The sequence below is a fragment of the Phyllostomus discolor genome, chromosome 4, assembly GCF_004126475.2.
Source record: "Phyllostomus discolor isolate MPI-MPIP mPhyDis1 chromosome 4, mPhyDis1.pri.v3, whole genome shotgun sequence".
In the NCBI taxonomy this organism is placed as follows: Eukaryota; Metazoa; Chordata; class Mammalia; order Chiroptera; family Phyllostomidae; genus Phyllostomus; species Phyllostomus discolor.
Window position 1 is genome coordinate 209,104,590 of NC_040906.2, and position 21,688 is coordinate 209,126,277.

The following is a 21,688-nucleotide window of genomic DNA, read 5'->3' on the forward strand; positions in this document are numbered from 1 at the left end:
TGAAATTCTCCTGGTTTCCAACCAGTCCCCACCCGGGAGTCTGCAGCCGCTGCGGCCCGTCCTCCCTGCACAAACCGGCGGCCGGCTCTGGCGGCGCGGCTGTGGAGCAGCAGCCACTTTCCAGCCACCGTTGCCGGGTTGGTCTCGGCTGCTGCGTTTCGGACCCTGAGCTGTGGGTCCACAACGGCCCGCGTGGGTGAACCTGCGCGAAGACGCCACAGGTGGCTGTCCCGGCACAATTTCTGGGTGACGCAGTGCGGCTAGCTGCCCCTGCTGGAAACCCAGCAGGCCTGAGGAGTGACGCTCTGGGCTGGACGAGGCGGCACGGGAGCCCAGAGGTTGAGGAGAACCACGGTGCCCGGGGTCGGCTGGGCACTGACTCAAGTTCCCGTCCACGCTGCTGGGTGAACCAGGGCTGCTGGGTGAACCAGGGCTGCTGGGTGCTCCAGGCTCCATGGTTGGTGGTGCACGGCCGGGGGGGGGGGGGCCCTGGGACAAGAGGGGGGAGCGCAGCGCATCTCGTGGTTGCGCCAGGGAGCTTCCAGAGGGAGCGTGCACGCCTGTGTGCACGCGTGGAGTGTGCATGTGCACACGTGTGTGCGCATCCGTGTGTATGCGTGTATGCCCGTGCAGGAAGGAGGCGCGCACGCAGCACCCACAGGCCACAGCATCGCCCTGGTGGGCCCCTCGGGGGCTCTGGTTCAGCAGACCCGCGCCGGGGTGGCCCCTGGGCCGGCGCGGGCATCTGAGCCTAGCGGGCGCGGCGGGGAGCGCGGGAGGTGGGGCTGGGGAGCGGAGGGGAGGGGAGGAGGGGAGGGAGGGACGGACGGAGGAGGCTCCCAGACGCGCTGGAGTTACTTGACAGGAGCCAGGGAAGCCGCGCGGACGCGGAGGAGCGCTCCGTGCCGGGAGGGCAGCTGGTCGACTCCGCGCTGCCTGGAGCGCTGGGGAGAGGACCTCGCGCAGCCCCTCTGCCCGGCTCCCAGCCGCTCTGCGTGTCGCCGCTCCGGGCGCGCGCCCCGCCCTCGCCATGCTGCTGTCCCGGCTCTGCTGGCTGCCGCTGCTCGCGGGGCTGCTCCCGCCGGCGCCCGCGCAGAAGTTCTCGGCACTCACGGTGAGTCCCGGCCGGTCCCGGTGTCCCCTTGGCCCGGGCTCTGGGCGCCGAGCAGGTGACCCTCGAGGAGGTGGCGCCGCCTCCTCCTGGCGGGGCCGAGGCAGGTGGGACTCTGGTGGGCGGGCGGCGCGCGCCTCCGGGCTGGACTGCCGCCGGCTGCGGGGGGCGCAGCGGGTGCGGGCGCCGCGGGTGGGCGGGGGTTGGGGCGTGCTCCCCTACTTGCACGCGTACACCGCCGGCGACGCCCCCACAGAGAGTGCAGGCGGACCCACCGGAGAGTCGGCGCCCACTCGCCGCTGACCCGGCTGCCAGGAGCCCGTCTGTGCGCGGGTTCCCTGCGTGGGCGCTCGCTGGGTGTAGGGGCTGCCCGCCGAGGGCCCTCCCTGTGGCCCGCGAGTTTTGCCCGAGTCTCCTGGGGACCTCGCTAAGGGAGCGGAGGGAGCTGAGACGGCGTTACAAATAAAACCGCTTGTCAGTGGGGTGCACGGGCAGAACTGGGGGGAGGAGGCGCCTCCAGGGCCAGCGGCCATGCGCCCTCCAGGCCTCTCCCAGGGCCAGGGCTGGGCGCAGGCCACGCGCCCCAGCTCGTGGGTCAGGGCGGTTGACCGCTGTGTGTTTTCCTCTCTTAGCTGCAGCTTCTGGGGGACGGCCTTGGCCGGCGCGGCGCCCAGCGCCAGGCTCGGAGCTATGTGCAGGGGCCGCGCCAAGCCACCGGCCGCCGGCCGGCCGGCTGCAGCCCCCAGCTCCGGCGGGCCTCGTGGGCTCGCGGCGTGTGCAAACCCGTAATTAATGCAATCTGCAGAAACGAGGACATTCCCCTGACACATGTTTTTGAACAAGTGCTTGAGAAAACACGGAGGTGGAGAGGACACCTCCGGCGAGGAGAGACGCTTTCAGGTGGCCAGGGGCTCGCCCCGCAGGCGAGCACCGTGTGGAAAGCAGAGGCTGTGGTCCGGGGCGGCTTTCCGGCACATGCGAAGCCCTCCGCGAGCCTTCTCTTCTCCTTTAGAGCCGTGCGCGGGGGACGGAGCGGGCGAGTTCATGGTTCATACCTAAAATTCTTCTGCAGCGGCCGTGGGTCCCTGCCTTGTCTCAGCCTCCGCGGCTGGCAGATTGGAGTCTGCGAGCTGGGGGCGGGAGGGGGTTTTCACACGCTCGGCTCTCCCCCCGGACTCTCCTCTCCCCGAGGGGTCACTGCCTGCGGGCACGTGTGCACGTGTCTGTGCACACGCACACGCGGCGATGCACACACGTAAAGACAGAGCCCCCTACCCCGCCTTCAGTGCATGCGAGGCTGGGGCCGACTCTCCGGGTGCGACCCCAAGTGTGCCCCGGGGCTGGGGCGGCAGGTTGTCCGCCGCTGCCACCGAGTTTCTGGACGTGCCCAAGGCGGCAGCCTGCCATGTGCCAGCTGGGCTGGGGGAGCCCCGGCCGGCCGGGTGGTCCCCCCCCCACCCCCGGGAGCAGCAGAGCCCCTGCGGTTAGTTGTCGGAACAATTTAAATCCCCACAGGTTCTCTCCTCTGCCCTCCCCGCCCGCCCTCTCCTGATCTCCCCGTTTGCTCGGAGCCTCCGGGCCTTCGCCTGCGACTGCGGCTCTCGGCGGGTGCCGGCAACGCCCGCCCCTCGGGGGGCGCCCACGGCGACAGGCCCTGGGGGCCCGAGGGGCCTCTCTTAGGCACTGCCCAGAAAGCTTCTGGCTTCGAAGCCACATTTGCAAATGAAGTGCTGGGCTGCTTCTGCCTGCAGGAGAAGAGTTGAAAGCCGTAAAGCATTTTGGCAGACGGCTTCCTACCCCACCCCCCGCCCGGGGCATCAGGAAGTGGCCGAGGGGCCTTGTGGGGGTGTCCCACGTGCTGGGTCTCCCGGGTGCTGGTGTCTCTCCGGACCCCTTCCTGGCCCGTGGGGGTGTCTTTTGTTCTGGGGGAACGGCTGTGGATTCACATGTGGCCTTTCACCGGTCAGAGGGGCAGCCTCAGCCCGAGGGGACGGGCGCGGCCGCCAGCTGTGCTCCGCAGGCACACTCCCGACTTTTCTCTTCTGCATCCCCCACCCCACCCCCGCACCTGTGAAGTGGGGTAGAGTCGTGGTGTCTGTGTAACCCGTGTGCAGACGAGAGGCGTGCTTCCAGGCTGCTCGGTGCATATCAGTTCTCCAGTTCACAGTGTGTCTGCGGCCACCCGCTGCACGGCCCCTCCCACGACGGTTTCAAATGCCGTGATTACCGGTTTGCAGGGCTGTGCCGCCAGGGGTGCCTGCACACGGGCCCCCTTTCTCTCCACCTGTTGCAGCGACCGAGGGCACGCCCCGGCGCTTGGTGTGCGTGCGTGCATCGCCGACTGTGAGCTGCGCACGCTGGCCGGGCCGTGGAGACCGGGGCGGTTGGTTCTCTGCCTCCTGCTCCGTCCCGGCTTCTCACCGCCCAGCAGCCGGAGCCTCTGCCTCCTGGGCCGACGGGTTTGCTGGCCCGGCCTCGCGAACTCCGCCTGTGTCCCCGCTCTTGGGGCCGAGCGTGGCCCGAGCGTGTCGCTGGGCTCTGCATTCCAGACACAGAGACTCTGCTTTGCTTGACAAGTACCTTTCTCATGTGCTGCCCTAAGACATTTTGTTTTTCCTGGTGGCTTTCTAATGGCTCGGTGAAACCTCGGAGTTTTCCCGGTCGGCAGGGTGTGCGCAGCGTCCACTGCACCCGCATCTGGGCCCACGTCTCTCTCACCCGTGAAGACGTGGGTCCCTCCAAGGCTGGGCCCCCCCCCCACACCTTCCGTGTCTCATGTGAGTGCTCAGCCTTTTAAATAAACTCCCGTGTGGGGCTTCGATGGGCAGTGACTGCCCGCAGGACTTACTGGCCACACGGCAGGCTCACGTCCTCTGTGCAGCAGTGTGGACTGTGACAGGCAGCCGGGGAGCCTGCACCAACATGTGTGTCCTGCGGGGTCCGGAGGGGCAGTGGTCCCCGAGCCCCTGTGCCAGCGGTGGGGCCGAGGCCTCATTCCAGAGCGGCCCCTGTCCCTCGGTGCCCGCTCCAGAGGGCAGCGTGAGGGGACCCCCGCCCCACCCCATACCTGTTCTCACTGCCCCCCAAGTGCCCCGTGACGCCCACACTCGGCCGGGGGTGCTCTGGTCTGTGTCCTCATTGTACCTCACAAAAGCCGACGAGAAATGCTCCGTCGTAGCCGCCTTCGAGAGGGGGGGACACGGGACTCCCGGAGCCCCTAACAGAGCCCCCGGGCCGGAGGCTGATGGAGGGGCTCCCAAACCCAGCCTGAAACTGTTCTCCTTGCTCCAGGATGCGGGTTCCCACAAGGGCCTGGTGCACCAGGGGCAGGGCGGGGGGGCACTCAGGACTCGCTGGGCTGGGGCACTGTGACCAGGGTCGAAATGGTGGCTTTCCACCCTGCATGTGCCTCTTTGCTTCGAGAGAGAGGGAAGGAGACAGAAGGAGAATTTGCTCAAATATCGGTTTTAGTGTGTCCTTATTGGCGTGTCCAGGAGAGGGTCTAACACGGCCGTCACTGGGATGCCGGCAGGAAAGCACGCTCCCGTGTCGGGGCAGCCACGGGGCGAGCCGTGCGCCCTCCGGTTCTGGCGCGGTGCTCACTCCAAGTCTCTGGTGCCGGGGTGGCCGCGCTTTCCCGCTCCCCGTGCAGCCGCCGGGGGCCCTGGGCGCCCTCGGGTGGCAGCCTGCCACCTGCCAGCACCTGGCCGGCCCCGAGGTGGCCGGGGAGGGGGAAACCAACCGCAGCCACGGTTCCCCCACCGGGAAGCCGGTTCACGTGGCGACCAGACACCCACCCGTCCGGAGGAGTCACTTGGATTTTGACTTGAGTCAAAGCCATAAACACGGCTCGAAGCCCCTGCCGGCCCCAGCAGGACGGCTGCAAGCCCCTGGCTGCGGCAGAGGTCCTGGTGCTGAGGGGCAGCGGGGCTCTGAGGGGTCCTGCGTCCAGGCAAGCCTCTCAGCCCCCGGGGACTTGGGAGGGGCTGCGGTGCGACCCCTCAGGCAGGGCAGCCTCCGCGTGCTTCTGAGTGAAAACCCTCCCCGCTCCGCACACACGGACAGACGTGGAGTGAGGAGCTGCCGGTAGAGTCGTGGAACGAGAGAGAAAACGCAAAACCGTGTCCTGGGCTCATTGATGGAATCCTCCCCTTCCCGACGGCGTCGGCGGGGGCTGGACGAGATTTCACCGTGAACACGGGTGTGACTTCAGCGTGTGGATAACCATCCGTTGAGCATGTGCCTGGAGCCCACGGAAGGACGGATGTGGAAAATGAAATATTGACTCTACAGGGGCTGAGAAGAAATGTTGTCCGAGGGAGAACCGCAGGCACCCTGCTGTGGTTCTGTGGCCCCGGCTGGAGGTCAGGGAGCAAAGGTCGGCAGCGACACACAAGTGGGGGAAGCCAAGCAGGACGTCACCTCGCACTTGCACTGCCAGCGTTCAAGGACAGAGGTCACAGCCGGAGCCTGCACACTGCACCCTCTGGCCGAATGTAATGAGGGTCTTTGACACGGGGCCCAGTCTCAGGGTGACCGCTGCGGCCGTAACGACACCCAGGCCTTTAGGACGTGGGACACCCCGAGGCCTGGAGCCAGCGAGGCCGGCTCCGGCAAAGGAGAACTGCCCGGAGCCTCCTCTTCGCATCACTCCCCTTTCCCATGGGCCCGGCCGCCCCCCCCCCCCACCTGGCCTAGCCACCTTTCCCCTTTCTCGTCCACACTCGGCCCAAAGCTCCTCCTCCCGCCTGCACTGACCACCAGTGTGGTGGTCCCACCTGCATGGTCCTGCCCGGAACCCCGTCATCGGAGGTTCTGTAGTTCCTCTTCCTCACGTCCCCTCCCCTGAAAGCCCCCGCCCGCCCCATTGCCCAGTGCCATTCCGGGGGCCGGCTCGCTGTGGTGGGTGGGCCGCCGCTGCCACCCTCCCCCCAGCAGCACCGGGTTGCCGCGCCCGTCCGTGAGTGAGCCCTGGCCCCTGGCAGGGTTTTCTGGGGGTCGAACCCACACCTCACGTCTGAGGTTGCTGGCAGAGAGTCCCAGGGGGGACGGGTTTCTGCGAGCACGCGGGGCTCCGGGTGATCTGTGTGCGGGGCGTGTGCTGCTTGGGGGGCTCCGCTCCGGCAGGCGTCTCCGGGTTGTCGGCCACAGTCGCTTCTTAAAGAGCAAGTTCCCCGTTTGGTGGCCACAGACGCCATTGTATCCAGGTCGGCCTAGTCCAGGCCGGGGGTTTCGTTCCCTGGTCACCTGTTCTGCTCCGTGATCCAGGCCCAGAAACACACGCACACCCACGTCTGCGATGAACACACTCACGGGCACTCGGCTTCCCTCCCGGGGTCTGGGACATCCGTCTGGCTCCCGTGGCTCTGCCCGCCCCGGCAGGCCCGCCCCACACCTGCCCACGTGGACGGGTGCTGAGCCAGGGCCACACGCCTGCCCTGAGTGAAGAGGCGTGTCGCCGGTGGTCCGAGGCCGACTGTGAGGGGCGGGTCACCCCACGGGCATGGGTGGAGACCCCATGGAGCTGAACTGGGGGGGACCCTGGGGGCGGGGGCTGTCCCCTCTCCTGTCTCGGGGCTCCCAGCAGCCCCAGGAGATGAGGTGCCTGCCTCCCCGGAGTCAGGAGGAGGCTGGCCCGGCTCCCCTGCCGTGATCCAGAGGGGCCGAGAGGGCTGTGTGCAGCGGTGGCCTCGGTCTCCCGACCAGCGAGCCGCGTGTGCGTCCCGGCGGGGGGGGGGGGGGGGGGGGCGCGGTGTCTCCGAGCTCCGGACGTGATGGAGAAGTGTGTGACCGAGCGAGTCGGCTGCTGACCTGAGCTTCTGGGGGCGCCTTTCTGGGCCGGGATGAGGGGGGTGCGCGTCCCCTCACTGAGCCTCTGTGCCTGCAGACACGTTCCACCGGGTGTCCTCTGGTGGTGGCAGAACCCTGGCGGCTCCACTGGCCACGCGGAGTCTGGCCCCGGGTGCCAGCGTCCCCGAGAGTGGTCACCCCTGCTGGCTCCGCGTGGCCAGGCGGGGAGCCCGCCGTCAGAGTGGAACCCAGACGGGCCTTCCCTCCCCCCCGTCTCGTCCCGGGTTCTCATCGCCGACGCTCCCTGAGGCTCCGACGGAGCTCTCTGCACGGGAACCCCGCTCCGCTCCCTGCACTCTTTTTTGCCTGCATCTCTGTAACACGGAGGACAAACACCTGCATCGAAGAAAGAAGTGCCCCAGGGCCCCTCAGCATCGCCCTTCTCCAAGGACCTCACCCTTGGGCCGGGGGCCTCCGTTCTGCTTTCTGGGGGCGTCACCGCCGCTCCACGCAGCCCCCTGCCCTTGCTGAAATGCCCCCACTGGGGGCACCGTGGCCCTCAGGCCGGCACAACCTCTCCAGAGGGGTCGCCGTGCAGCCCAGCGTGCCCCTGCGGGCTGAGGCCGTGTGTGGCTGGCGCTCAGCCCTGCCCGGCCCCTGATCGGCACCCCTGGTGCACCAGCGCCCCCGGCGGCTGTGCCGGAGCTGCCTGAGCCTGGGGAGGTTGGTCCTCCGTGTGTGTTCCTGGCCCTGCTGCCCTGGGCTGGAGCGTGCCTGTGGTTCACGCGGATTTGGGGGGATCCCCTGTCTTCCTGTGGCTGGGTGGCCGCCGTGCACCCACGAGACAGGCCGGCCTCCCCCGGGAGAGGACCCCCAGGAGCCTCCTTTCACTGCCTCGATGCCCTGTCGCCAGGGGGCTTGGCCGTGTCCATGCCCCCTCCTGCACCCCACACTCCCCCCACCCCAGAATCCATGGCTGAACCCCATCAGTAAAACGCCACCTCGGGCTTCCGAGTGCAGGTTCCGTGAATCTCGCTCTGCAAACGGCGCGCTAATCCGGTGACTGACTCGTGGGGAGCCCGGCTGTCCTCGCGCCCTCGGGCCGGGGGAGCGCGGCTGGGACCGGAGTCAGACTCCGCCTCGAGCCAGCGATGGTATCTTCTCTGCACCTCCGGCCTGCAGAGCAGCGCTGGCTGCCAAGGTGGGTGGGTGCACGGGGCTGGGGCTGGGGCCTCGGGGCCAGGAAGGTGAGTCACGTGCAGACCTGAGCTGACATGCCTGCTCCGCTCCCTGTGGCCGCCGGCCCCAGAGGGAGCCGCTCACGGTGTCAGCCCTCACTCTCAGAAGGTCTGTCTGGTGCAGGGGCCGCCGACCCAGAGCCCCTTCTCGTCCAGAGGGGTTGTCCGGGTGGGGCCGCGGGCCCCTCTTCTGCGCTCCTGGCGCCCCTCCTGCCTTCGGTCCCCCTGCCCCCAAGCACAGGTTCCGGGTTCCGTCCCTGATCCATCGGTCACTGTCCATTGGCCATCTGACGCTCTGGGGCAGACGCTGCGGTCAGAACCGTCCGTGCTCCACCTCGGCCACAGGGGGGAGCCTGAGAGCAGGCCGCCCCCCCACCCCCACCCCTGGTGGGGAGCCGGGGACCTAGAGGTGGGGTTTCGGGTCCAGACCACCAGCAGAGCTTCTGCCACCAGGGGGACAGAAGGGACCCCGGCTCAGCCCGAGCCCAGGCATCTCTCTGGTCTTCCCGGGCCGGAGACTCGGCGGCTCTGGGTGCAGGGACGCCCGGCGGGAACCAAGCACCGGGGCCACCTTTTCTCCCAAGTCCCCACAGCTGGGCTCCCAGTCTGGCCGTGTGCGCTCTGCCCCGGGCTGTCCCTCCCGGAGAGAGGCCTGCCGTGCCTCTGGCCTGGCCGAGGGAGGGCCTCCCGGCAGGTCCTCGGGGGGCAGAGCCCTCCCCACGTGGTCAGCGGTCAGCCCCTGCGTCCTCCGTGCTGCCCGCCGGCGCTCCCCCAGGGGGGGACCGCGTCCTCCACGCGACTTTGTCACGACGGGCGAGCCCGAAAGGACCGAGGTGGCAGCGCCTCGAAGCGCGAGCTTTTCCCACGGAGTTGTCCCTCACGCGTCACGGGAGGGGGCTCCGGGGGGGGGTGGCGTGCCAGCAGCCCCCAGGGAAGCAGGCGAAGGAGAGCCGTGCCCAGCTTTCCCGGTGTCTGCGCCCACTCGAAGGGGGAGGGGACTTCCCGTGAGGGGCGTGAAGCGTCCCCTGTGTTTTGGGGGAGGCTGGGAGCGTCCCGTGCAGAGGGGGCCCCCTAAGAACGCTGGCAGGTGTGGGGGGCGTGAAGGGCTATGGGGGGGGTGGGCTGGCAGCCAGGGGGGCCTCCCAAGGTGTCAGAGCAGGGGAGCAGCAGGCCCCTGGTTCGGCCGTGATGTGGGGTGCAGACAGGCCCCTGGTTCGGCTGTGATGTGGGGTGCAGACAGGCCCCTGGTGCGGCCGTGATGTGGGGGTGCAGACAGGCCCCTGGTTCGGCTGTGATGTGGGGTGCAGACAGGCCCCTGGTGGGGCCGTGGTGCGGGGGTGCAGACAGGCCCCTGGTGCAGGCGTGATGTGGGGTGCAGACAGGTTCCTGGTGCAGGCGTGATGTGGGGTGCAGACAGGCCCCTGGTGCAGCTGTGATGTGGGGGTGCAGACAGGCCCCTGGTTCGGCTGTGATGTGGGGTGCAGACAGGCTCCTGGTGCAGGCGTGATGTGGGGTGCAGACAGGCCCCTGGTGGGGCCGTGGTGCGGGGGACAGGCACTGCAGGGCTCCGACTGCCCTGCTTCAGGACACGGACGCAGGTGCCACCTGCTCTGGGCCCTGGGCAGGGCCAGCGGGGGCCGTAGGCCTCGGGCCTGGTCCTGAGTTCCTTTAAAATATGGACACACTGAATGCGACCCTTGTCACAGACTGACCTTCCACCCCCCGCCCTCCCTCCGGGTGGTCTCTGTGAGCGGGGTCGGGAGTTGGGGGGCAGGGGGCCACCAGGCCGGTGGGTTCACCGAGTGAGGGGCTGGCCTCGTCCCCCCTCGTCCCTCCCCCCCGGGAGTGCTAGTGTCAGGCTCTTAAACCCACTCTCCGAGGGACACTGGTGCTCAGGCACCTCAGGTGAGAAAGACAGAGAGAAGAGATGGACAGACTTCGTGGTCACTCCCGAGGGCAGCCCTCCAACTGGCGGGTGTCCCGGCCAGGCCGTGGGGTCACCGGTCCGCGGGAGGCCGTGCCTTCAAACCAGAGCCCCCTCCGAGCCCAACCCAGCGGGCGGCCCGGACGGACGTGCCTGGGCCGGCTGCGGGGCAGGCAGCGGTGCCGATGCTCTGAACCGACACCGGCCCGGCGTCCTCGCTCCCCAAACCATGGTGCCACGGGAGGCCGAGGGAGGCTGCGGGACCCAGCCCACCAGGAGGGATCGCCGTGCCACCCCCTCTGCTGGGGACCCGAGTTCAGCGGGAGGGACCATAACGGGGCCGCCCGGGCCGTGCCGAGGGGTGTCGGATAGTGGGGGCTGACTTCTGGGTGCTGCTGAGTCGCTGGGACGATGCAGGGGCTGGCCCCACACCCGTCACTCCTGGACGCTGTCACAGCTCGTCACCGGGGAGGAGACGGGTCCCTGCTCCGTGTCAGTGCGGGGAGGCACCGTGGGCGGGCACGGGAGGGGCCGTCGGGCAGTCTCCGGGCTCTCACCACGTCCGGGGAGATGTGTTCAACCAGACCCTGAGGGCAGAGCCAGTGCCGCCGCCCTCTGCCCTGCAAACATCAGAACCACCTGGGGTGGGGGGGCACCCCTGTGCCTGCTGGGCCGCACTGCATGGCCATCTCGGGGCGCCGAGTCCTCAGGGAGCCCTGGGGCTGGTGCCTGATGAGCAGTGACAGGTGGCGCTCGAGTGGCGTGCGCTGAGCTGTCATTACTTAGTCCCCCGGCTTGCCTCTGGGCTGCCTGGTGGTCACCGAGCGACCCGGAGCATCACCCCTTGTAACCACGCCGGGTGCCAGGTTCCCACCGCGTCTGTGTGGCTGCGGGGGCGATGGCAGGTCTCCACAACTCCTTCGAGGGCGCTGGGCAGGGGCGAGCCTCTGGTCCGGCACCTGAGGCCTGGGCCATGCCTGGGCCATGCCTGCGCCCCCAGAGCTCCGCCTGTCTGTCTGCGCCCCCATCCTGCCGGAGGTCAGAGGGCCCGGCGGGCAGGACAGTGGGCCCAGCAGAGGGGACGCTCTGGCTCTTCCAGGCGTTGCTCGCTCGCTGGCCTCTGTCCACCTCTGTCAGGACCGCCTGTCTCGTGTTTCTGAATTTGTCGCTGTTCTGTGGCTGCCTGAGGCTCGTGGCCCGGCCCCACGAGAGACCCTGCTGCTGGGGCCTGTTCTGGAGAGACTTCAGGGCCAGCTGAGGACGGGCTCTGCGGGGCGGCCTGCAGACCGGCGTCCAGGGCTCCCCAGCAGGCAAACCCCCCACTGGGCTTGTGGGAAAGGAGTGGGTGGATGGGCAGGAGGACCCCCCAGCACCCCCCAGGGAGGGGGGCCCACCTGTCCGCCTGGGGCGGGGACGCCACTGGTGCTGGGTGCAGGCTCCGGCACCAGCTGGTCCCGTCCTGACTCCTGCAGCGGCCACTGAGCTCTGTCTTCAGGGCTGCAAAGTGGGGGGAGGCCGTGGTCCTTGTCCATTTTCCCTGCCCCTGACGTCCCCCCGGGGCTCTGGGGTCTGTGTGGCTCCTGGTGGGACGCAGGGGATGAGGGCCCCGGGCTGGACCAGCGTGGCCCCCGCCGTGCCTGCCATATGTTTCTGGTTTCCCGTTTCCCTCGCTGTCTGCAAACACTGACTCCTCCTCCAGGAAGACCTCCTGACTGCCGGGCGGGTATAAACGCCAGCTCCGTGTGTGGCCGGGGACCTTCAGTGAGTCTCACTTCACGATAATTGCACGCTAATTTGTTAAGTGTGGTTTGGAGACTAGCGTGACATGACAGTTTGAGTTCATGGAACTGGCTGGTAATTACTCACGTGGAGGTAACTCGGGCTGTGAGCTGCTGTGCTCCAGGCCCTCGTCGGAATCCTTTCCTCGCAGCGCCCCCCCCCCCCACCCGCCCGCTCAGCGCCTGGCAGTGGGGCTCGGACCGTGCCACTCGGCAGGCGGGGACATCGGGACGCAAAGGGACCCAGTGATGCACCCGGGTGCAGGGCAGGGCCGGGAGTTCCTGGCAGGAGTCACCAGATACAGTCCTTGGGGGGGGATGAGGTCGCTCCGGCCCGTACAGAGGTCACTGTGCTGCTTTAGCACCCAGAGGCCTGCGGCTCGGACGCGCGGGGACGGCCGCTCCTCTGGGCCTGCGGCTCCAGCTCCATTGTAGCGCCAACACAGGTTTGTGAGTGAGGACCTCCCGCCTCCGGGCTCCGTGGCTGTGGTGCACTGTGCAGGCTCGTTCTGGTCGGGTCACAGAGTCCCCCGGGGTCGTGGACGAGGATCTGGGTGGGACAGGAAGGGCAGCCCAGGACGACCTGGACGGGAAGGGCCGGCAGCATCTGGAGGGAACATTCTTCCCCAGACCCCTCAGAGAGGCGCCCTTCCGGTGAGTCGCGCCCGGGAGGAGCTCCGAGCACTGTTAGTGGCTCGGAACCCTCGGGGGAAGGGGCGCCCGGGCTGGGGAGCTGGGTGCCGTCCGGGGAGAGCCCAGGGCGTGCCGGGGTCTGGGTCCGGTCAGGGACGTCTGCCGAGTTCCTCCCTGTCTCCTCCCGGTCGTGGGCGTTGGCCTGTGTGGTCTTGACTGACCGCCTTCCCCTCGCCGCGACCCTGAGCCGCTGGGAGACCCGTCGAAGACGCCTTTGGATCTGTTGCAAACACAACGAAGAGCGCTCTGACGGACCGGTGCCCCGGAGTGTTTCTGTGGCGTCCACGCCACCCGTGGGACAGCTGGCCTGCGTGGCACGCTGCGTCCACAGGGCCACCGGACTCCTCAGGGGACGCCGGCCCCTCGGCTCCAGCCTCCGGGCAGCGCCCAGGGGGAGGGGACGGGCTCTCCATCCGGGACCTGGAATAGACCCTAGAGGCCACGGGACAATGTCGCAGACGTTTTGAAGAGTGGCCACGTGACCCGTGCCGGCACCGCACACCACGGGTGCTCTGCTCTTGGGTGCCTCGTCCGGACTTTGTCATGTGGTCTGTAAGAGCTCCGTCATGTTGAAGATTTTGTATCTTTTTCATGTGGCACCACGTGGGGGTCGGAGAGGTGCAGGCAGAGAGAGCTCTTGCCTCGCACCCCCCGGGCATCGGGGGGCTCTGTGGGGCCCCCCTCCACGGGAGGCCCGAGCTGGCAGCAGGAGCATGGACTGAGTGGGGGTGGGGGTCAGCCTCACCAGTCTCCTGCCGCATCCCTGTGCCGGCCCCACGTTCAAAGGGACGTTCACGCCAGATTTCGGCACATGGTCTCCACGCCCAAACCTCCGTGGGGTCTCCATTCGCTCTCATTTTGGTGGGAAGGGGTCAGTGGACAGGGGCATCACCTTTTGAAGTTACAGACGTGAAGTGCTCTGTCTCTGTGCATGTCCTTGGGTTCAAAGGCTCCCTGAGTGACGATGGCAGTGGCTGTCAGTGTCCCAGGTGGGGTGCGCCCCCCGCAGGGACCCGTGGGGCGGGCGGCCCCTCAGGCCCCTCGCTGGAGGCAGACCCTCGAGGTCCCGTCCTCCGCAGGCTTCTCACTTGACCGCCGGGCTGGGCCTCCCGCTGCTTTCTTTCCAGGAGACCCTGGCGGTGGCCGCGGTGCCGTTGACATGCGTGGATGTTAGCTGGAGCCTTGCTCAGCAGCACTCGCTGCCACACACGGGGCCCCACGCCTTGACACGTGTGTGTTGTGGGGCGTCCCGCGTCACTGCACAGTGGCTCAGTGCTAGGTCCGGGCACCTCCATTCTGCGGCGACCGTGCGGTGAGACTTCGTCAAACTGGACGTTCGGGGCTGCCCAGCCTGGGTTCCACGAGGCCACACGCCGCATGGATGAGGGTCGGCACCACGTCCTGCGTGTTCTGTGTCACTCGCACAGGCGCACCCGGTCCCCGTCGGCTTCAGGACGCGTCAGCCCCATCGTGCTCTGACGAGAAGAGGTTGTCGCTCGGGCCTCGGGGTTCTGGGTGGCGTTCCCGAGCGTTCCTGCCGCTGTGGTCCCCGCCCTGCAGGACACGGCACTGACCTGTGTGGGAGGCGGTCCGTGCTGGGCAGCCGCCCGGCCTGGCCCGTGCCCTGCCCCAGACCTCCGCCGTCCCCCTTCTCGGTGGGGAGGGGAGGGACGCTTCGGGCGTGTCCCCGGCGCCGAGTCACTCAGAGGGGCTCCCGTCATTGCCGCTCCCTGCCACGCGTCTGAGCAGTCACCCTTTTTATCACTTCCCTGTTCTGTGAGAGACCCGACAGGAACGGCGAGGGCGTGGGGCACCCAAGGGGCCCTCCTGTCCCCTCTGCACGGGCATGTCGGGGCCGGAAGGGAAGGGAGGGGGGAGCAAAGCGGGCCGGTCACCTGGGGGCTTGGACACCTGCTGCGTGAGGTCAGAGGCCGAAGCCGCCACTCCTGGCGTGGACCTTCGGTGCGGTGGGGAGCCAGGCCGAGGGACGAAGGACCGTCCGCAGTGTCCTGCCGCGGCGGGGAGGTGGCGGCTGCAGGACCAGAGGGCCGCTGGGGTGCGGTGGTGAGCAGCACCAGGGTGTTAGGCGAGGCCTCGGAGAAGCGCGGTGCTCGGCCAGTCTGGGGAGCCAGGTCGTGCGGGGGGGTGTCGTGGGACAGGCCGGAGGGCGGTGTGGGAGCAGGCGTGTCTGCGGGTGGGACTGGGGGCGAGGTGCTGGGACGCAGGCCCCCGGGGTCCAGTGTGGGGGCAGGTGCGGCCGACCGGGGGAGGCGGGGAGTCTCAGCTCAGTGCTCTTCTCGGCTGTCCCCCGCTGTCCTCCGTGCCCCCCGCGGTGCTGTGCTCCGGGGGAAGGGTCACCGCGCTGGGGACGCGGGACCCCCGTCTGTCCCAGCTCAGAGGAGGGGGCGGGAGCACCCGGTGGTGGGCAGGTCTGGGCCGGCACAGCCCTGGTTTCAGGGAACGGACTGACAGTTCAACACGCAGTGCCTGGTTACGTGTGCGCGCTGGCAGGACCAGTGTGCAGGGCCGACCATCGGCGAACGCGTTCAAGTCTATTCACTCGTCGTCTGTAGAATTCTAATGGCAGAGCCCGTCCTCATGGGAGCGCGCGTCACGGCCCTCTGGCCGCGGTGCTGCCGGGGCGGGGGCGGCCCGCTCCCGTGGGCTGGGGGGGGGGCTGAGTGGGAAGGAGTGGCCGGGAGTCCTGTCGGGACCCCACCTGGAGGTCAGGAGGCCGGGGGGCTGGTTCCAGGGAGGGTTCACCCACTTGAATCAAACCCTGGGGCTTGGAGCTGGGTTCTGCCCGGACTCTGTTTGGGGGTCAGCGGCCCCTGACTCGGACTCTTACGTGATGTGTGTGTTCTCTGACACCTTTCTCACACGTTTAGAAGTGCACATTGACTAAGTGTGTGTGAGACCACACGGCTACTCCCCAGGCCCCAGGCTTTTTCACCCGCGTCTCTCGGTCCCCACCTCTGACCCTCCAGCTCCGTGTCCGCGGGAGTGACGCCCCCGGGGGCCCCCAGTCCCCGCTGAGGTCTGGCCGCCACACAGGCGCTCCGGGGTCTGGGCTTTGGGGAGCGTTTCCCTGCTTTGCAGGTCACGCCGACGTTCTCTACCGTGTATTTTAGCGTAATTGGCTCTAAGTGCCTGGAAATGAGCAGGAGCCTCAAAGGGGAAGACTGGCCGAACGCCCCTGGAAACCCCCTTTCGTCAGCGGGCGCGGCCAGGGTTCCCAGGAGGCCGGGAACCAGCGGCCACGGTCCGTCGTCCGGTTGGGCTGCCCCGGAGGTGTGGGCTGCGAGGGGTTCATGGACAGCACAGCCGGCGAGCGGCGACACTGCACACACGGTCCCGGCAGCTTCTCTCAGTCCCCCGCCCAGGGTCCGCTGTGCCCCGTCACACCTCTGGGGGCAGCGCGAGCAGGGCCTGGGCCCCGAGCACTCCCCGCCGCCCCCGGGTATCACACACGGAGCTCCTGGCCCACCCAGGAAGCCGGGCTCTGCCTGGGTGGTCCGGCGGTCCGTGGCCCACAGGCCACCAGCACTGGGCTGTGGGGTTCCAGTAGGCGCCCTGCATGGGCTGCTGAGAGAGTGCTTGACCCTGACTTTCAAGGCTGGCGTGCCCTTTGACCTTCAGACACTTCTCCTTTGCGTGCTTCATCTTGTCCGGGACTCACTCTCGGGACAGATGCTCATTGTGATGTCCCCATGGGGCAGAGTTTCGTACGACCTCCTGGGGGCACAGGGTGGGATCCGCAGGGAGCGAGGCGCCGTGGGGTGGGGGGCGGGGGGAGCGAGCGAGCAGCCAGCGCTGAGCGTGCAGGGCGGGAGCAGGTGGCTGGCTGCTGCCCCTCCCTGGGGGGACGGTTGTGCAAGTCCACGGCCTCGCTCCCAGCGGTGCCGGCTCCGCGTCGCTTCCCCGGGACACTCGCCTCCCGGTCGGTGGAGAGCCGCGCCGCGCCCGGCCAGGTCACTGCTGCGGCTCCTCTCGGGCAGCACACGCACGCTGAGCCCCAGCTGTGGGCCGGCCTCTGTGCGGGGCGCTGGGCTGCCCGGAGAATCTTGCTTGTCTCTGCCCTGTGAGCCTTGCAGACCCACGGGCCCTAAAGCGATTGGCTGAGCGCCCACCGGAATGTTCTCCCGTGCTCCCTACTGTCCTGGCTCGTAAGCCTGGAGGCTGAGAAAACATGGAAGTTGTTAGACATTCACGTGGCCTGTTCCTGGGTGCTCAGGGGGAGCCTGGGTGAGAGGCTGGCATCCGACTGTGGTGGAAGGAGGGCCTGCCCAAGGTCGGGGCGCGTGTGAGCGTGTCGGTGACCGGGGCGCCGAGACACCCTCAGACGGAGGGGCCTGACTCACAACAGCGTGCGTCCGGCTGCGCCCCACCGTCTCACATGGTGTTTGTGGGCTCTGCCCGTGTGGACAAGCTGCCTCTGACCCACAGGGACCATGACCGAGTGTCAACCACGTGGTTTTTATTGTGGAAGACAGTCTCGCATTAAGGGAACAGCCGGCATGATGCTTCGTTAAGCAGAACTCGAGGGTAATACCGTTCCTACTGAATCTGAGTGAACATTTGCCAGGAACAGCGAACAGACCAGGAGACCTCTTCACTGGAGGAAGTGCTAAGCAGCAGCACACGCCTGTGTGGTCACTGTTGAAATCAGTGCTGGAGGGAGGCAGGGACGACGGGACAGGGGCCAGAAGGACCCTTGCAGGGAGGAGAGGCTTTCGGGCAGGAAGTACGGGCAGCACGTGCCCCTCCCCAGCTGTGGGTCCGGGAACCCCGACCCCCGTGCAGGACGTGACCCTGAGACGGAATGACAAGAACTCTGGGAGACGTTGGTCAGCGGACCGGAAGCCGGTGAGGAGTCCATCAGACCCCTTTGAAGAGTCTCGTGTCCCCTCCAACGAGGCGGCATGAGCAATGTGGAGAAGGACATCCTCGGCCGTGTCCCCAGTGCCTGGCTCCCTGGGTCCGGACGGGCCTTCCCGTGTCACCTGCCCCCGGGGAGTGTCAGGAAGCCGGGCACCGGGGCGTCTCCGCCGGGCTGTCGCCGCCGCGCTTCTCTGGCTTCATCGAAGGCCTGAGAGGTCTGTCTCGGTCCCCCACGCGGGACAGATGCACAGTTCTGCTGTGGGTGGCACTTGGAGACATCGCTCCAGCCCCCGTGTCACCCTGTCCCACATCTGTCACCCCACTGTCAGGTCCTCTTCTCCTGTGAAAGGCACCCCCTCCCATCGACCCTGACCCTCATTTTCTTCCTGTGTCTTTCTTAAAAACACTGCCATCTCCTCTTGACGTGGTGATTGCGTGTGATCCTAGATGACGCGGTGACCACATGTGGCCCCAGGTGACGTGGTGCTCACGTGTGGCCCCAGATTTGCCGTCCTCTTGATTTCAAGCACCGGGCAGACCCTCCTTTGCGTCCTCACGCTCTTGGAGACCGCAAAATACCCGCCAGAGAGCCAGCAGTCAAAGTTATTCAGTAAGTTCAGTTCAAGCTGGATCTGAGTTCTTGTGAAAGGAGAAGGCTTTGTGCTTACAGAGCGTGAAACTGGAGGTGAAGACAGTAAAACACTGAAGTGGGCGTCTTCTTAAACACATGCAAATTGGTTTATATTACTTTCTGCAAATGAGTGAGTGTGTGAACGAGTGAGTATGTGAGTGAGTGAACAAATGAGTGAGCAAGTGAGTGAAGAGTGAGTGTGTGAATGAGTGTGAGTGAACAAATGAGTGTGTGAATGAGTGTGTGAACAAATGAGTGAGCAAGTGACTGAGTGAATGGGTGAGTGAATGAGTGAGTGAATGAGTGAGTGAATGAGTATGTGACTGAGTGAACAAATGAGTGAGTGTGTGAGTGAGTGAGTGAACAAATGAGTGAGTGAATGAACAAATGAGTGAGTGAGCGGGTGAGTGAGTAACTGAGGGAGTGGCTACAGCCCCCCCCCCCAGGAGGAAACACCCCCCAGAGGTAACTCGTGTTTCGTTCTAGCCTTGAGGCTGCAGGGAAGAAGCTCTAGAACAATCTCCACGTTTGCACCGTCGAGCTAGGTTCTCCATGTAACTAATGAAGCTGAGAACACCTCCTGAAGCCTGAAGCAGCTTGGGTTTTTAAAGATTTTTTTAAATTAATTAATTTTTTTAGAGAGAGAAGGGAGGGAGGGGGAGAGAGAGAGAGAGAAACATCAATGTGCGGTTACGGGGGGTCATGGCCTGCAACCCAGGCATGTGCCCTGACTGGGAATCGAACCTGCGACACTTTGGTTCACAGCCCGCGCTGCAGCTCGAGCTTTAAGATGGGAGAAATGACTCTGAAACAGGCTTGGTTCAGGACCATCTACCCTGACTTGCCCCCAGTCGCCCCCAGTTGCCGGTCACCCCCGCTGCCCCTGCAGCACCTCTGACCCCTCTCCTGGTGTGCGAGCCGCGCCGAGGACCGAGCAGACGCTCTGGGGAGCAGCCCCCGCTGCCCGGCGGCCTCGGACCAGAGGGCCTGGCTTTTGCGCACCGCGCGGCTGCGGGGCGATGCATTTCAGAGGCGTCTCCTGCCCGTTTCCCGGGACCACGTGCTGGCCCCCATCACGATCAGTAAAAAACGTCTTCCATCAACGTGACGGCGGGGAAGTCCGCGGTGCTCAGGTTCGAGGAGCGTTTTGACCTGTTTCTCAAACGCTTTGATTTCGTTCCAACTTTTTCTGGCTGAAACCCATGCATTCGTTAAGCAACCTCTAGATCCTGTGCGGATCCACTTGCGTCTGGCCCGCTCGCGGTGCAGTGTGGGGGCGCCCCCCCCCCCGCGGACGCGCCCCCGCGCCCCGCCCCCTCCGCGCACCTGTGCAAACAGCCGCGCTGGGCGGGAGCGGGAGCGGAGCGGCGGCTGCCCGCCGAGCCGGTTACTTTGTTAACAGTGGTGCCCAAGGTCCAACGGATTCCGCCCCGAGTTTGGCAAAGTGCCTTCGATCGGAACTGGTGTGAAACCTCTCCGCCGCCGGGCTGCCTCGATAAAGGGAGGATTCTTCAGCCCGGGAGCCCTGCCTCCCCGCGGAGGGCCTGGCCCCTCCCTCCACCCAGGAGCTGCTTTCCTCTGCGCAGCGTCGGCCCCGGTGTTTAGCGGCTGTTAAAAACACGGAGGGGAGCAGCGTGAGCCGGGTGTGTTCTCCGGTTTCCCACGAAGAATAGCCCCATTGTTGGCCCCACACCACCGCATTATGGGGCGCTATGGTCGAGTCCCAAGTGCCTGAACGCTGGGGTTCTCGTTTTGTTCTTGGGGCGGAAGGTGTACAGGCTGTCTGTCTCTTCAGGCATCACACTCAGGGAGAGTGGCACTTGGGTGTCTCACCCTGAGTGGTCCGCATTTCCTCTCTCGGGTGTCAGGAGATGCAGACAGGCCGCCCCTCCCACCGGAAAACGAGCAGGACTGAGTCAGCCATTCCATCCACCTTTTCACCAAAAGTAGGAGACAGGGGTGCCCGTGTGAGGCCGGGTCCCGTGACCCGTTCCCACGGGCCCAGCGTTGCTGCCGCCTCCCTCTGTCCCTCTCCCCCCCTGTTCCTCTCCCCCCTGTCCCTCACCCCCTCTGCCCCTCTCCCCCCTTTCCCTCTGTCCCTCTCCCCCCCTGTCCCTCTCCCCCCTGTCCCTCTGTCCCTCTCCCCCCTGTCCCTCTCCCCCTCTGCCCCTCTCCCCCCTGTCCCTCTGTCCCTCTCCCCCTCTGCCCCTCTCCCCCCTGTCCCTCTGTCCCTCTCCCCCTCTGCCCCTCTCCCCCCTTTCCCTCTGTCCCTCTCCCCCCCTGTCCCTCTCCCCCCTGTCCCTCTGTCCCTCTCCCCTCTCTATCCCTCTCCCCCCCTGTCCCTCTGTCCCTCTGTCCCCCTCTGTCTGGGCCCCTGTCTGTCTGTCCCTCTCAGAGTTGCCCCAGGAGAACCGCCCCCGAGCCCGCCCGTGCTCAGGAGTAAGGACTGCGGAGGACAGGGGTGTGGGTCAGCGGGTGGACGGGCCTCCTGAGGGGAGACACTGAGGGTCCCCACCCCAAGGGGCTGCCTGGCTGCCCAGCGCCCCCGCAGCCGGGACCTCGCCGCCAACTGCGGTGGAAGTGGGTGCAGGGTCTGTGTGCGCACTCTCGGTGACAGAATCCGATCCAACGTGCTTGCGTGCTCGCTCTGCCCGTTTTTAAGGAAAAGAGCAGAGTTTTGCAGACCCAAAAAAGGCAATGCTCTGTTTTCACTTGCCTCTCGGCCAACAGGAGCTCAGATCGTTTTACCCAGGGAGAGACGAGGGTGTGCGGTGTGGACCGGAGCCGCCGGGAGGGCCTCTGCCCTGTGCCTGGGGGAGGGGGGAGGGGGGCCCACTGCAGGGGGACCCGTTGCTTCCCGGTGCTGATCGCGTGTCTCGTGCACAGAGTCTGGGGAGGAGCACGCTGGGCGGCGTCTCCAGCCCCCACTTGGGCGGCTTTGCTGCTGGGAGCCGCAGCCGCCCGGCCGCAGTGGCCTCCGCTCCCTCTGGGGCCCTGGGGTGGGGGTTCCGAGAGTCTGGGCCGCCTGGATCCTGCTGCGGGTGGGGCTCCGGCTCAGTGCCCCTCCCTGGGGCCCTCCCTCCCCCAGGCCTTCACCTCGGCTGCTCCCCTAGGCTCACTTTTAAACAGGGACCCTCAGCGCCCCCGGGGGCCGGGAAGCGGGGCACTTTGGTATATTTTCAAGCTGCGAATTCCCTTTTCTCTCACTGCTGAGGAGCACACAGACGGGGGTCCCTCCGGCTCAGGCCTGGGCCACTCCGGGCTGCCCTCGGTCGGTCCCAGAAACGTGCCTAGTGGACCCACTCGGGCGCACGCAGGCCCCCGGGCCCCGCCGCCACCCGGCAGCGCGCAGTGACGACCTCAGCTCTGATGCTCGTTTCTCCCGCTCTGACTTTCCCGTGATGGGTTGCTGGTGGGCGCCCCATGCATCAGAGCCAGCACCTTCTCGGGGCTGGTGACGTGCCAGCGGCCAGAGCCTCATGAGTGTTCCGTTCACCCTGTCCCACAGAGCCCGCCTGGGGCTTCCTGAGACCCGCCTTCCTGGTCACTGTCCTGTCTGGTGGGACGGGGGGCTGGGCTGGACTGTAGTGGGGGCGTGTGGGCTGGGGCCGGGGGTCCAGTGGGTGGGGAGCACCATTCATC

At 67.0% G+C, this 21,688-nt stretch overlaps 1 protein-coding gene across 1 annotated transcript in view; it reads left to right on the plus strand.

The window, feature by feature from the left end:
• Positions 1-832: 832 nt before the first annotated feature.
• Positions 833-21,688, plus strand: part of SMOC2 (SPARC related modular calcium binding 2) — a 97,803-nt gene continuing 76,947 nt past the window's right edge. Inside the window, exon 1 of the mRNA XM_036024990.1 lies at positions 833-1,114. Within this exon, the coding sequence (XP_035880883.1) occupies positions 1,031-1,114 (84 nt within the window). The 5' untranslated portion in view covers positions 833-1,030. The remainder of the gene's footprint in view (positions 1,115-21,688) is intronic.